At 40.2% G+C, this 15,503-nt stretch overlaps 2 protein-coding genes across 2 annotated transcripts in view; one reads left to right on the forward strand and one right to left on the reverse strand.

The window, feature by feature from the left end:
* Positions 1–2,697: 2,697 nt before the first annotated feature.
* Positions 2,698–6,821, forward strand: c5h19orf67 (chromosome 5 C19orf67 homolog). The gene is made up of 7 exons (XM_047365978.1): positions 2,698–3,185; positions 3,307–3,469; positions 3,548–3,692; positions 4,880–4,980; positions 5,070–5,270; positions 5,371–5,523; positions 5,655–6,821. The coding sequence occupies exons 1-7, from the start codon at positions 3,044–3,046 to the stop codon at positions 5,776–5,778; spliced, it is 1,029 nt and encodes a 342-aa protein (XP_047221934.1). The 5' UTR covers positions 2,698–3,043; the 3' UTR covers positions 5,779–6,821.
* si:ch211-214c7.4 (protein piccolo) overlaps positions 6,791–15,503 on the reverse strand; it is a 37,626-nt gene continuing 28,913 nt past the window's right edge. Inside the window, exon 6 of the mRNA XM_047365974.1 lies at positions 6,791–11,627. Coding sequence (XP_047221930.1) covers positions 10,531–11,627 — 1,097 coding nt within the window. The 3' untranslated portion in view covers positions 6,791–10,530. The remainder of the gene's footprint in view (positions 11,628–15,503) is intronic.

Below are 15,503 nucleotides of genomic sequence, written 5' to 3' on the forward strand. Positions count from 1 at the left end.
AAAATTGTATTCATTTTTGATGCTCTGCAAAATATAGGATTTTTAGCAATGTAAAATGATCCAATTGAAAAATGATACCTGATGTAACAAAAGACCAAAATGTACATCCTTAAAGCCGATGTGCAAGAGGCAGATAAAGGAAATGTTAGCAGTTTGAAAAAGATGAAGTGGAACATATTTGAATAGCTGATTTGCAAAATGAAAATTGAGCAGAGAGGAACCAGGAAGCAGAAACAGAGAAACCTGACACTCTGGCATTAAAACATATCCTGTAAATGTTATGTAAACTGCTTGACCAACTACCATTTTTAAAGTTTCACTATAACACTATAACATGACAAAAACAACAAAGTACTAAAACACATCTAAAGAAGGAGTTACAGTGATGTAACATAAAAATCTTATTTAGACTGCTGTTGACATGGTACACTGAGCAGTGGTGGTTTTCATATGGGTGACATGGCTCACCACTCAGGGCTGCACAGTGTTGTGGGTGGCACAAGAAATCAAAACAAAATAGTTACCTGTCAGTTGTGCCCTAAAAAAGTGTTTTAACTGCTTATTGTATGATCAAGTAAACAATAGAGCACCACTTGTGCTTTGTGAAAGAATAAAAAAAACAAAAACAAATATAGCCCGGATACTCTGGGTCGCTAATGGGAGTGAAGTTAGGATCTGATTCTCAGCTTCCAATTAAATTAAAGGGCTGTTTTAGGAAATTAAGTTTGGACTGCATTTAATTTTCTATAGTTCAAAATACTATAGAAAATGGTTGGATTGATCAAACTTGGCCTGGATTCTTACTGTGCATGAAATTCTTTACAACACAGTTTGAGATGAATTAAATCGTTTTTATTTCTGACAACATAAAAAATAGAGCTAGAAAGGGTTGGGGGGACAGAAGAAGGGATCTCCCCAGGGCACCATTCAACCCAAAACTGCAACTGACACTATGATCTTTGAAGCACTACAAAACACTGAAAATGTACACTGCCTTGCTAAAGTATTTACATTTCTTGAATGTTTTCACAGTTTGCATTGTTCCACCCATAAATAATACAAATAATGTTATACTGTATATTAGATCAGCACAAAGTAGAGCACAATTATGAAGTAGAAGGAAAATTATTTATGCCCTATTAATATAAAAATCTAAAAGGTGTGAATTTGTGTTAAGCTTTCAGCAAAATGTTGGAAAAATGCTAAATCCTATCAGGGTAAATTCAAAGTTCTGTAACTGGGAAGGGTAATATTATTGTAATGATATTCTATGATCATATTTCCGCTCATCAAACACTCAAAAACAGAAATGTCAAACAGTTAACCAAAGCACGAATAAAAGATCTGATTATTTCAAGAATTATATGACACAGTGCAGCATGTGGTATTTTTCCATCATGGGCAGAAAAAGTTCCATGTAGTTCCACTGAACTTGGTGTAGCCGAGGCTCCTCGTTCAGGTGGCCCCTCTGCTGTTTCATGCTGTAGTTGGGACCTTTTTTCCTTTTCAGACAACTACAGAAGAAATAGGCTTACATTTTCAGAAACAATTATATTCAAATATGCAAATGTAAATATTTATGGTGACTTTTGCTGAGCAGATATATTGGGGAAAGCATGTGACAGACCGGTGGAGTAAGCAAGAATATGTACACACCGCTGTGCAAAAGTCACACACATAATAGTCACACCACAATAACCTTTTCACATTTTGCCATGTTACAACCAGAAACTTTGTTGCATTTATTGGGATTTTATCTGTTATGTTCACATAAGGTAGTACATAACGGAATTGCAAGGAACAGGATGAATGGTTATCAATTGTGTGTGTGTTTTCTTTTTTTTTACAAAAGCCACAGCGAACAAGTGGAAAACGTTTATATGATCAGAGGAGACCAAAATTGAGCCTTTTGGTGTACATGGAAAACAATGCATTAAGAAAAATGCTGCTAAAAGCACCTGAAATATTGCTCCTTAAAGAATAGTTTCCTACACCATAAAGAACACGGTAAGAAGTTCAGTTTAGGTGAAAAAGAATGTCCAGCAATCACAATCTCCCAAGAAGTGTGTCACAGAATTGTGCTGTCACCAGTACAAAGCTTGATAAGCATGAGGAGCAGGTGGGTGTTAGTGCATCTGCATAAGCTGTGAGGTAGACTTTTAGACACCTGTCTTGTGACATGAACGGCAAAGAAGCCAATTCTTTGCTACCATATTTGCTGTTGTGAAAAGAGCATGGGCCCCAAAATGGAGCCTTGAGGTACCCCACAAGCTAAAAGCGACACAGTGGAAGAATATTGAATACATGAAGGAAGGGTCACCAAGATTTTGCCCAATAAGCTTGTATTCAGTATATGAGAGTGAGCTTTAGAATTTATGAAAAATAATATTTATAGGTTTGGAAATATTAACTTAAAAAAAAAAAGAGTACATTTAATTTAAAGCCTTTGAAATTAAGACAGTGTTTAAACGTCTGTAATATACCTTAAAAAACATGTAAAAAACAAATAAAATTTAAGACAACAAAAGACAATTTGTATAAATGTCAAAATTATTACCTATCAGTTATTATCTAGCTTAAATAGATTAAGAAATATGATAGTTAAATAAAGATAAATAAATGTAAACATTAAATATTTTTTTAAATCTGTAATCATAATTAAATCATTATTATTAATCGTAACTTTGAAGTGCAGCCACCTGTGACTTTCGATCTAACGGGAAGGCGGAAGAGAAGTCGCGACATTAAGCTAATTCTTTATTATGCGCTTAGAGCCAACGGTCTACTTTGTTACTTATAAATTATATCGTTTGTATTATTACTCATTACTCCACCTTATACACATTTAAGACAGTATTTGTGTAAAGTGTCCTTTATTTTTTTCTGTTTTCGCAGTTAGCAAGCTAGCTAACGAGCTTTTTATCTTTAAGTAGCACGAAGTTAGCTAACACCGAGGGGGTTTTCTTTACGCAGCAACCCTAAACAGAACTAGTTATTGTGGTTTAATTTTTAACAGAGCTTCTTGCTCACACTGACAGACAATATGATAGATAGTGAAGGCGAGCTGGAGGTTCTGCTGGACATCTTTTCACCGTCACCGACTGTGCTTAAAGACCTGTTACCGGAAGACATGAGCGGAGAAACGTTAGAGTTCACAGACGATCATGGAAACTCTGAGCTCAGAGGTGTGCTCGCGTAATCTTAGTACCACATATTGTTGTTGATGCTCTTGTCATTTAAGGTTGATACACTTTATTAAAACTTTTATTATGTGTTAATAACGTCATTTCCTTTGTTTTTCTGTAGAAGACGAGTCGTTGCTGCTGTTGGCTGATGTTGCTGTGGCGCCATCCTGTGGTAGGTTTGTGTCCTGCAGCTGCCCAGAGATGACGAGCTTGCAGTCAATCCAGCTGGAGCTTCAGTTTTTTTTAAGCAAAGCTGATGACTTGCACGATTGCCTCGTTAGTGGGTGAGTGTCATACTGATTATGCTGGGCTGATTTCTTTGCCCAACGTTTCTCATTTCTCCTGGGTTTTTGTTCTGACAGGAAGAGTCATCTAGACAGAGAGCCTCTTGCTGCTGCAGTTTCCAGCCTGCTGTACACCTGTCAGCCTTATTTTAACCACCTGGAATCCACAGGTCGGAGCACCGTATCACTGTGTGCCAATAAGCATGCAGACCTTTGTTCAAAGGTAAATGTTTACTGAAATAATAGAATTACTCCAAATCAGACATTTTATAGCACATGTCTAAATGTGTGGCTGTTATGAAAAGTCTAATCATTTGAGTTTATATGATTACGTTTTGGAAAGTCCAAAAAACACTTAACTCTGCAAACTGTGCTCATACACCAAGGCTCACTTGAACGTCTTCACAGATTTTAATGTTACAACCACAAACCTCATTGTACAGGTCCTTCTCAAAATATTAGCATATTGTGATAAAGTTCATTATTTTCCATAATGTAATGATGAAAATTAAACATTCATATATTTTAGATTCATTGCACACTAACTGAAATATTTCAGGTCTTTTATTGTCTTAATACGGATGATTTTGGCATACAGCTCATGAAAACCCAAAATTCCTATCTCACAAAATTAGCATATCATTAAAAGGGTCTCTAAACGAGCTATGAACCTAATCATCTGAATCAACAAGTTAACTCTAAACACCTGCAAAAGATTCCTGAGGCCTTTAAAACTCCCAGCCTGGTTCATCACTCAAAACCTCAATCATGGGTAAGACTGCCGACCTGACTGCTGTCCAGAAGGCCACTATTGACACCCTCAAGCAAGAGGGCAGAATGATTGCCTCCATGCCACGCCGCATTGAAGCAGTCATTTCTGCCAAAGGATTCCCAACAAAGTATTGAGTGCATAACTGTACATGATTATTTGAAGGTTGACGTTTTCTGTATTAAAAACACTTTTCTTTTATTGGTCGGAGGTGCAGGTGTTTAGAGTTAACTCGTTGATTCAGATGATTAGGTTCATAGCTCGTTTAGAGACCCTTTTAATGATATGCTAATTTTGTGAGATAGGAATTTTGGGTTTTCATGAGCTGTATGCCAAAATCATCCATATTAAGACAATAAAAGACCTGAAATATTTCAGTTAGTGTGCAATGAATCTAAAATATATGAATGTTAAATTTTTATCATGACATTATGGAAAATAATGAACTTTATCACAATATGCTAATATTTTGAGAAGGACCTGTATATGGGAAGCAAAGATCTTGGTGGTGATGGTTAGCGTCAGCTGCCTGCAAATATTTTAGAACACGTCCAGGCGAACCTGGATCCATCCTTGGATTAAAATCAGTGGCTTCAGAGTAAAACAAGTTGATATTGAACCTCCACTCTGTGTGCTTGCAGCTGTTGGACTTCTCTCAGCAGCTGTGTGACAGGTTGGAGCAGCTGTTATTGACCTACGCCAGCTATGATCTCATCAGTTTGGATGAGGCCGAACCCAACAGGTTCCTGGTAGATTGTCTGTATGCCATATCCCACAGGATCTAGTCTATGATCTTCTAACTATTCATGCTCCTCTGTGTGCCCCTCCCAGCACATCTCACTTCTGCATTGGCCAGATTCAGCTGGGCGGGATGAAGCTGACCACCTTCCGTTACTGTAAGCCGACACCGTATCTGTCCCATGCCGACACAGGAGTGTACAAACGCATGCGGTGGAACGTGGAGAGACTCCAAAAGGAGCAGCACAGAGGAGATGACAGTGAGGAGGAAGAGGAAGAAATCCAACCTGACTTGTGAGACTGTAGAGGATTTTTTGGTGTGTGTGTATGTTTGTCACTTAACATCTGAACTGTTCAACCTGCTGGTCCCACTGCTGCTGTTGTGCCTCCTCAGCTACTTCCTGTGTTATGAGGACATCCCCAACACACATGCTGACCCAGACACAGAGAACAAAGATGTCTGTAATGAAAATGTGGTGAGGATGTGGTCCATCGGTCAGTGGGTGCAAGTGAATCCTGAACCCACTACAGAGGATATATACGATTGGTAAAGCTGAAATCCATCAGCTTGTACATTTGTCTTGCTTTTAACTTAGATATTCCCTGAAGAAACCAGCCAATCATCAGTGGACTGCCTGAAAACGCCTCATGTTATTTGGCTGTGTGTTTATGTTTCAGGATCTTGTGCGAGGTCCCTGAGGCCAGCTATCACAGACTTTTGTTCCTGGGCCCTGACGAGCCGTCCAGCTGCATAGCAACAGATTATCTGCAGCAGCTGCTGCTGTCGTGCCACACTGACTGATCTGAGGGCCTGCAGGAGGATAACACACGTTTTAGCCCACTTATTACAGCAGTTGTTGCCATGTAGAAAAACTGGACCAGTTGGAGTGTCAGGATTAAGCTTTGAATCTGTCAGGCTAAATTTGAACCCACTGGTAAATACAGTGATGGCTATAGGTTTACATACAACCTGGTGAATAGGGGTGACTAAAGCAGACTGATATCCATTCCAAACCCAGTTTTGGATCTTTTCCCTGCTGTAACACCCAGTTGTGTCTGAGTTTCTATCATCTTGCTGCCGTTTAGCAGTTAAGTTAAAGTTTTTTTTGAAGGTAGCTGTGTTCATTATTCTCTCCTCATTGTGCAGTGCATCAATACCAATGTTAACTGAAAGGTAACCCAGTATGAGGCTAACACCACCATGTAAGTTAGTCAGTGATGTTCTTTGGTTTGGAAGCCTCACCTTCACTGCTCCAAACTTGCATCCTTGTGCCCAAACAGCTCAATCATTGTCTGACCATAAAACCTTTTGCCAAAAGGAACCGGGCCTCCAGGTGAGCAGTTGAAGGTGTCCGTTTTAAAACCGGGACTTCTTTCTTGGACACCCACTCAGTTCATGTTGACGTTAAACTGGCTTATCTGTGGCAAATGCCGGCATTCCAGCAACATCTGGTTTATAAAAGGCCCGAGCCTTGCTGGTCCTGGATTGTTCCTGAATATTGTAACCAACATCCTGTAATCAGAAGATGGCAGGTTGGTCACCTGAGTAAAAGAGAATCCATTTAAATTCAAGCTTGTGGCCCAGACTCTTGTTTCTAAAAATCATAGCAGTTTTATAATCATTCCAACATGGAAAAGTTCGATGCAGTGGATGTAAGCTTCCCACTGCCACTCCATGTTGTGACTGAGTTTTTATGACAGTGTTGTACTGTTACTGTCTTACTGTGAAACGTCTTTGACATTTGTCAAGTTTTTTCTGTAGATTGTTTATAGACGTTTTTAAGAGCAGTCTGGTGTATAAAAGTCAAGGCATGTTATTAAAAGAAGTATTTTATTTACATGAAACATTGCACTGAAATAATTCCAGTCACATATTTGTCAAAATCAAACACAGAAAATATCACAATTTAAACAAGCTGCCATCATTTGGGCCTTGAGTGAAATTGTCCCATTTGCTCGGTTTTAACAGGTTCTTTCCTATGAGCACAATTTTTCATTTTTTAATAAATTAACATCTGAGTGGAGAAAATAACTTTGATCCTGAGAAACAACTGCAGTCCTTTTAGGGATAATTCAGTTTTCTTTAAACTATTAAACTCATCACTACTACATGGACAAGGGAAGACAATTTAAGTATAAATGATAACAGCTAGAAATCATTTACCACCTTTTATGAACTACTCAAGAAAATCTATATAGAACTCTGCTGCTATACCTCTAAAACTCTGACGTACAAAAGTAAAGTAGAGACTCTGCTCAATAGTCTTTAAACAGTACTACTATTACACAGAAAACACTACGGTACATAAACCTGGGTAAGGAGGGACATCTTGGAGTGGACTACTTCCAACGGATCTGAGGAAGGAGGCAAAAACGATGGAGGAAACTGATAAGGGTTCCAAAGCCAGACCTCCTTAATTTGACATTTCTGCATCTGCTTTCAATCCACTACAATAAAATCCAGTTTTTTGTGGTTAATCATCAGAGCACTTGGTGGAAAGGCCAGGAACCAGCTGAAGAACAGGGACTTCTCAAGTGAACGTATCTCAGTAGGGTCACAGCACGTCTGAGCTCTCCATTTAGAGACACATCAGATAAATTGGTCAGGTAAAATTGTTAACTGGCTAATTTATTTCCTGAATTGGTCTGATTAAAAATCAGAAGGTCAAAAACAGAAAAAAAAACACTTTTTCCAAGTCATTGAATGCATCAGGGTTTAGAGATCCTACTATTTGTCTCTCAACACATCACTGCTGGTTGATTTGAAGCAATTACTGCATTTTCAGATAAATATGAGACATCTGCTTTGATGCATAAATTGGGAATAATCCAACAATTTCTCTCTGTCAAAGACCCCTTAGCACATATTTCTTTTTGGTGATATCATTAATCAGGAAAAGCCCCCAGAATCAGTTAGCATGAAAGAAAACTGGAAATAGTTACTGCCCAGGAAAAGCTTGATCTGTGCATCTTTAGTCCGATTAAGTGTAAAAGAAAAAACTAATCGCCTTGGCTTTACCAACTGAAATGTCCCAAGTTTAGCACGACCTCCTTAAACAGCACAGACTGACAGACACACAACAGGACAGTCCAACATGAAGATATAACTGATATAAACAGCCACATTCCTTCCACTCTGCAGCTTTTCACAGTTTTAACAATACTCGGGACTCTGAAACGTTCGGCTCACCTTCATGGCACCAGTGGTGAAAATCTTCTGAACATCAAGCTTCTTTAATAACAACAAGCCATCTTTATGTGCTTTGCCTCTTGAAGAGATGCAATCTGGAAATGTTAGCAGGAAACTGGGGGTCGGATGATCACACTTTTGCAAACTACAACATATGAGGCAGCAAAAAAGCACCCGTGTATTCTTTAATCAAGCTGAATGTGGCAGGGAGCCCATCCCAGGGGGCACTGGTCAAGCAGAACCTGACAACTAATCCCAGCACGGAGGGAGAAGGACAACCATGTGCAATGACATTCACTCCAAAGGTCAGTTTGAGCACGCACACGTTTAGATTGTTGCAGGAAATCTGATCCACCAGAGAGAGCAGGCCAACTGCCACACCTGGAGTTTTCTTCCTGTCAGACAAACGAGCTAAACCAGAGCAACACATGACAAATACGACTGCCTCAGCAAAATGAACTTTAAATTGCATTTAAATAGTAATAAAATAGTAACATATTTTAAAACGTAGGAGAATTAAGGCCTTATCAGCTCCAGTGTGTCGTATTACATGTCAGACAGCTCAGAATGAGATGTGTTTTCTTTAACCACAATCTGAAAAATTAAGTACATAAGTCCGTTGTGATCAATGGGAAGTCCTCAATTCCTGCCTGATTTGGTCTGATAAATACCTCTTCAGGAATTTAAGTGCAATCTGCTAGAAGACTGTATTCTAACAGTAAAATAAGAATGCAAACATTTTTAAACAGTCCTGTCCTAATTTAGGTAATGCCTTTAAAAATGCAGAGATTCTGTAAAATGGGTTTCAAGTGTTGGTGAACAGCAATGATGTCTCGCTGGATCTTATTGCGATTTCATGACTTGGGTTGTGTGGGATATCCAGCGTGAAGATGAGCGAGAGGCTGAGTCTGCGAGCGGTGTCATGTTGCATTTGGGTGCTCAGATTTCTGTGGGAAATGTGAAACCTGACTTCTCCAAATGAGCTGGGCCGAAACAGACACTCTGGAAATAATGAAGAGATTTGGCAGTTTGTGGAGGTTTCCATCAGCTGAACAAATGCTGACTTTCAGATCCAAATTTCAGTCTGTTTATCATCTATTACCAACTATTGTTGGATAAACAACTTTCAATCCTCAAATAAATCCCAAGTTTAATAGATTAGTTTTTATATTGTGAAATCTGCCAACATTGGGGTTGGGGTGGTTTATAATAATAAACACTACTCTGTTAAATCTGACCCACCAATATAAAATTGCCATCCCATCTCAATAGGTTTTTCTGTTCTTCACTCACATCAGCTGTACCTTTCACCTACTTATCCCTCCTCTTCCACTGAACTGACTCACCATCTACAGTGTCTCACTAAAGTATTCCCCCCTTTAAACTCCCCTCATGTTGATATGTTACACACACCAACCTATATTTTTTTGGAACCAATTTGATTTGATATCTAGCCCCCTCCACTCTGATAGCCTTCGGTAAAATCCAGTGCAAACAACTGCATAAATTGACAAATTAGTAAATAGAGTCCAATTTATGTAATGTAATCTCAGTATATAAACACTTGTATATAAATATATGTTCAATGAAGGCCTCAGAGGTTCTTCTCTTCGTTCACAGTGAAAGCACAGAGGTTATAGCAACTGAAAGTACAGCAGTGGCTCCCTGCTGCTTGACAAAAAACATCTGACATGATGAGCATGTCTCTCATTTTTGGGAAATCTACCTTTAGCTCTGAAGGACTCATTACTCGTATTGATGTTCGCTGTTGTGGATGTTGTTTACATTTGGCACTAGGATGCGGTATTTGTGAAGCATTTAAGTGCCTATCTGGGTCTACACACTGGTAGCCTTCATGGTGTGTGTAGGGGGGTGGGGGCTTTGGTTTAGTTTCTAAGAGCCCTTAAAACTCAGCTGCTGCTTGGCAGTAGATGGTTAAAAAGTGACTGACTGTTGGGGCGTAGCGGTGGCGCAGCAACCCATAACAGAAGTCTTTCGCCTCGGCTCACTTTCAAAAAAAATGTAGAATAATGGCGTAAAATAAATGTAAAAAGTGACTGATTCTTGTCACAATTCTAAACTGTAATTATTTAAAATCTCCACAATCTAAAAAAAAAGAAAAACTAGAAATAGTGGTCGGGTAGAAACATTTCTAAACTCTAAGCTGTTTTGCTCCAATATTGTGAATAGTGTCAGATTTGCTCCCATGTTTGCAGCAACAGTACAGTGGGAGTCAGATGTGGTTTATGTGATCATCCAGTTTTTGCCTGTGAACAAGTCCACATAGGCAGCACTTAGGTCCTTTTTTGAACTTTTAAAGGGTGAATGGTAACACTTGTCACTGTGCCCCCCCCTCTCCTCTCCTTAATGATGCGTCTCCAGCTCCACCACTGTCCACTCCCCCTGCGGAGAGCTGTCTGTAGCCTCTGGGGAGAAGCTGCTTACAGAGGTGACAGTAGCAGAGGGAGGAGTGAGCGGAGGCAGCAGGCTGGGCCAGAGGCTGCTCTCCAGGGGGCTCAGCGTGCCCCCGGCACCTCCTGGCAACAGCAGCAGAGAAGAGCAACCATCTCCGTTACGCAGCAGCGTCTGATTGATCAGCTGCTGGACTAGGTCCACTTTCTTCCCCCAGTCCAGGTCGAGGGGTGGAGGCCGCTCTGGAGACTTTGAAGGACAAAGGGACGAGCCTCCATCCTGGGAGCAGTGTCTAGATGACTGGGTAGACCCTGGAAGAGGTGGTCTGTGAGGGAGTGAAGAGTCCAAATGTTTTCCTTCACTAGAATTCACCCTTTCACCACTGTAACACATCTGTTCATGTGCATCCAGTCTAGGATGCATCTGGTCTGTATTTGGGTTTTGCTCCAGTATTTCTTCACCTTCAGCCTCCTCATCACTGCTCTCCAAGGCTTCATATATGGTACAGAGCCCAGATGAAGGGGACAGCAGTGTTGTCTGACCTTTATTGGACTGTTGCACCTCTTGCTGCCACTGCATTATCTGCTGCCTCTGCTTCAGCTCCTGCTGTTGCTGCCGCAACTGTAGTTCAAGATCTCTCCTTTGTTTCAGCTCCTCGTCCTCCTTCACCTTCATCTCCTCATTTTTCTTTATCTCTTCTACCTCTGCCCTCTTCCTATCTGCCTTATTCCTCTTTATTTCTTCTTCTGCCTCCTCTTTTTTCTTCCTCTGCTCCTCCTCCAGCCTCCTTTTCCTCTCCTGCTCGGCCTCCTCCAGCGGCCGGCTCTGCTGCTCCCTGCGCTGCTGCAGTTCCAGCAGCTGTCTCTGATGCTGCTCCAGCCTGCGGAGCTGAGGGCTTAGCGCTTGTTGCACAAGACTCCTCGGTGGGAGGTCGGCACAACTTAGCTTGGGCGAAGCGGTGTCAACGGTGACAGGTTTGACGATATCACAGAAGGTTCTGGGATAGGAGGAGTGATCGCGGCGGTGAGGGTGTGGCATTGCAGCGAAGCCTGTTAGCGAGAGGAAGCAGAAAACATTATAGATGCATCTCAAAGATAGAATGTCATTGAAAATGTATTTATTTCAGTCATCAATTTCAAAAAGTCAACTCATTGTTTTTGATTTGTTTGTTTCTTTTTTTTAAATGGAGTGGTATGTCAAGTGGTTATTTCTCTTAATTTTATTATGGCTTAACAATACTGAAAGCCTCCAATTCACAATCTCAGGAAAGTTATGCATTAAATGAGACCAATAAAAAACAGGCTATAACAATTGTGACATTACAAGCTACAGTCATGGCTGCTGTGTTGACTAATGACCAGCAGACAGCCTGCCGCCACCACAAGGAGAGTAACCCACAAAAGGTCACTGTTTAAGATGCTGGCTGTTCAGATGGCCATTTCTGACAGTGTTTTTGGAAGGTTGAGTGGAAGGAAGAGGTGTAGTGGAAAAATATGCACAAGCAACAGGAATGACTGCAGCCTTGAGGACTGGGAAGCAACGTTCATTCAGAGTTTAGAAGACTGACGGAGCGTGGTTCAAATCAGAGCTTCAAGACTCACTACACACAGGTATGTATCCTGAACATGGGCTTCAACCAATACATTCCCTGTGTTAAGAACCAGAGACACATCTTACTAAGGAGAACAAGAACAGGAAGTGGTCCAAAGTGGTATTTTCAGATTAAAGTAAAGTTTGCATTTCATTTGGAAATCAAGGTCCCAGAGTCTGGAGGGAGAGTGGAGAGGCACAGAATCCACACATTGCTTGAAGTCCAGAGTCAATCTACCAAAAACCTTTGGAGCACTTCATGCTTCCTTCTGATGACAAGATTTATGAAGATACTAATTTCATTTTCCTGCAGGACTTTGTGCCGCCCCACACTGCCAAAGGCACGAAAACCTGGTTTAATGACCATGGAGTCTTGACAAGATGAAATCTGCAAATATTGATTAGCATTCTTACATTGAAATCACTTTTTACTAATTTTTTTAAAATTACAGTTTGATTGGCCAGCAAACCGGTCTGACCTGAACCCCAAAGAGAATCTATAGGGTGTTGGTATAATGTCATATACGCATTTTCTGAGAAACTGTATTTGAGTTTTCATTAGCTGCAAACCATAGCAGAAAACCATTATTGTGCATCACCCTGAACAAACCATCTCCACAATGAAACATGGCAGTGGCAGCATCATTATGTGGGGGCATTGTAAATATAACAAGAGTTTCACTTTTTGAACTATATTGCTGAAATAAATTCTCTTTGATATAATTCATAGACATCTGTACAGTAGCATCACATCATACAGAGACAGACCACAGCCATGAAAGAAGGAGCAGAAGGGTGTAAAATAAAGGGTGGTCCTCATACTAGAGGAATAGTGAAAGGATTGTAAAGCCAAGCCCAAGAGGTCTCCTGGTTTCCTACAGCCCCAAAACCAGCAGTCAGGTTTTTTATATGAACAGAAATGTGTCCCCATGTGAAGCAGTGACAGAACCAGCGTATCATTTATTCAGAGAGCCAAGAGTGACCCAAATCAAGTGTTGGGATATTTGTGCAGAGAGCAAAAGTGCAAACACATTACATTTTTATCCTTAGAAATGAGACCCAGAAAAGAAAGACTTTAGTGCAAAAAAGAAGCCAAACTTCCTGTATATGCAATCAGCCCGGTGAGACATGAACACCCACAGAAATGCTTTCAGCGAGCTTAAAAACGGACAAAAAGTTGAGTTAGTCCAGCTCTGACGCATGCAAAAGCTCCCCCGTGCATTTACATACTGCATCACTAGGAAGCCTAAATAGCTTGGCTTTAGCAGGGATCCATTTATGGCTGGATTCCATTTCAACTTGGCACACAAAGTCCTAGAGTCAAGCTTTTTGGCTGACCCTAAATGAATCAACCCATAAACATGAGGTGCAATCATCTTATTGTGCAGCAGTGACATGCAGAAGCTGTTTGACAGTGCAGCAAAGTATAAAACAAACCAAAAAAAGGATGCGTAATGGCAACACACCCACAGGGAGGGAAATTACAGCGAGTTGGGTTCTTTAAGTTGGTCAACATGCCAGGCTGACATCAGATCCTGAGACGACCTGGTCCAGTTGAGCGAATGATCAGCTGGGTTCATCCGGTTGCGTTGCATGGTTTCATAGACCAGTGAAGTCTTTCTTGTGGTCAACAGTTTAGATGTTCAAGGTGTTACAGGTAAGTCACAACTTGTTGAAGTGAACACCCCATGAATATACAAGTAAATGCATTACAGCCCTTGGGAGGGGGGGTATATTATTTATTGCAAAAATGGCATTTAGAATTCTACAAAGAAAACTAGATTTTTTGGAGGGAAATTCATGTAGATAACCAACTACAACATAAATAATTGAAAACAATACCACATCCAACCTCTAACGTATCCCCGGGACCCAAACATGTCGGCGACTAGCTTTAAGAACATACTCAGACTTACGTCTAGGCCCGGCTTTCAAAGTTACCATAATATGTCATTTTGCCCAGATGAAGGCATTTCCAGAGGTGATTGCCAGCTCTAAAGAACATTCTAGAACAGAAATCAGAAAATCTTTAGAAACCCATTTTAATGTGGACAAGGCACATAAACCTTGACATTTCTGTGCACCTAACCCATTAGTCTATTGTAATTTGCATATGTGAAAGCAACCTGGGTGGGCCAGGCCCCAAACTGGCTCTAATCCAGGGACCCACATCCTAAACCCTGCCTTGTATGTACAAGATTGCAAATGTTTTCCATGTTAGATGGGGAGTTGTAAATTTGACACTTTGCTTTAAACATTAGAGCCATGATCTTCACTATGTTGATGTTCTCCCTCACAGGTGGCAAGACAAGTCTGTATCATGACCACAAAAACAGTTTGCACCCAAATCCAACATCTATGATGAAACTGTTTTTGTGAAGCCAGACGGGATGAAAGAATACAATTATTAACCTGAGTAAACAGTTTCCTGCCATTTAAAATGTCTGGGAAGTTTCAATTGATATTTCACAATTTTTAAAATAAACAATGATATTTTCCCAATGACAAAATACAATAGCTGGGCGAGTCTTTTTTTCTTTTTAGACCGGGGGACTTGCAAAAAGAAAATTGGGCTTTACTTTGTGAGAGTTGTTCGCAACAACAGGATGTGCAGACTGAGTCCAACCAAGACCCTGTAATGAATGTAAGAGGTGTTACGGAGGCAAAGGCTGGTTACCAGCATCAAGGTACATCAAGGTCTTAAAGCTTTGTTGTTTAAAAATCCACAAAGAACCTCTTCAAACGCTTCCTGCAGTTCAAGGTCCGGAGTTATCTCCAGCTGTATAGAGCATAGAGTAACACGGTGCTGCTTTCCCATCTGGCTGCACACTGCTGGTCAGATGACTGAAACAATACAACTGTTTTTTTCTTACAAGAAAGAAACAATTGGTAAATATTTCACATCATTAAAAGGATCAGTTATTGCGTAGCACAAAACATCACATAACAGCCGGTCAACAAGTACGAATGCTACTTTATAAAAGATTAGAACAGCACAGGATTTTCTTTGCAACAAGGACTTATGACTGCTGCCAAAAAACGACTACATTTAGTTCTTTTTATGCTGAAGTCCATGCATCAAAGTAACATATGTTATATCAATAAGTTATATCACCAGCAACAGGAAAATATTGTTGCTTTTCTGCTTTAAATTAAAGAAATGATCTCAAATTTGGTTTAAATTTGTGTGCAATACTGTGATATTTTTCCTTGGCTATCGACCCGATGGTCCTGCACTGACACATGTCTAGAAGTAGTATTTTGCCCATTTCAATAACTGTACAGTAAGAGAATATATGATGGTAAAAAAAATCTAATCTTTATTTAAAAGCTTT

The sequence above is a fragment of the Girardinichthys multiradiatus genome, chromosome 5 (genome assembly GCF_021462225.1).
Source record: "Girardinichthys multiradiatus isolate DD_20200921_A chromosome 5, DD_fGirMul_XY1, whole genome shotgun sequence".
In the NCBI taxonomy this organism is placed as follows: domain Eukaryota; kingdom Metazoa; phylum Chordata; class Actinopteri; order Cyprinodontiformes; family Goodeidae; genus Girardinichthys; species Girardinichthys multiradiatus.

Bases quoted from the DNA above. Each gene is read 5' to 3' on its own strand.
- c5h19orf67 (XM_047365978.1), top strand. From the start codon at position 3,044: ATGATAGATAGTGAAGGCGAGCTGGAGGTTCTGCTGGACATCTTTTCA. The intron at 3,470-3,547 runs GTGAGTGTCATA...TTGTTCTGACAG, and splicing joins CACGATTGCCTCGTTAGTGG to GAAGAGTCATCTAGACAGAG. The intron at 4,981-5,069 runs GTTCCTGGTAGA...TGCCCCTCCCAG, and splicing joins GATGAGGCCGAACCCAACAG to CACATCTCACTTCTGCATTG.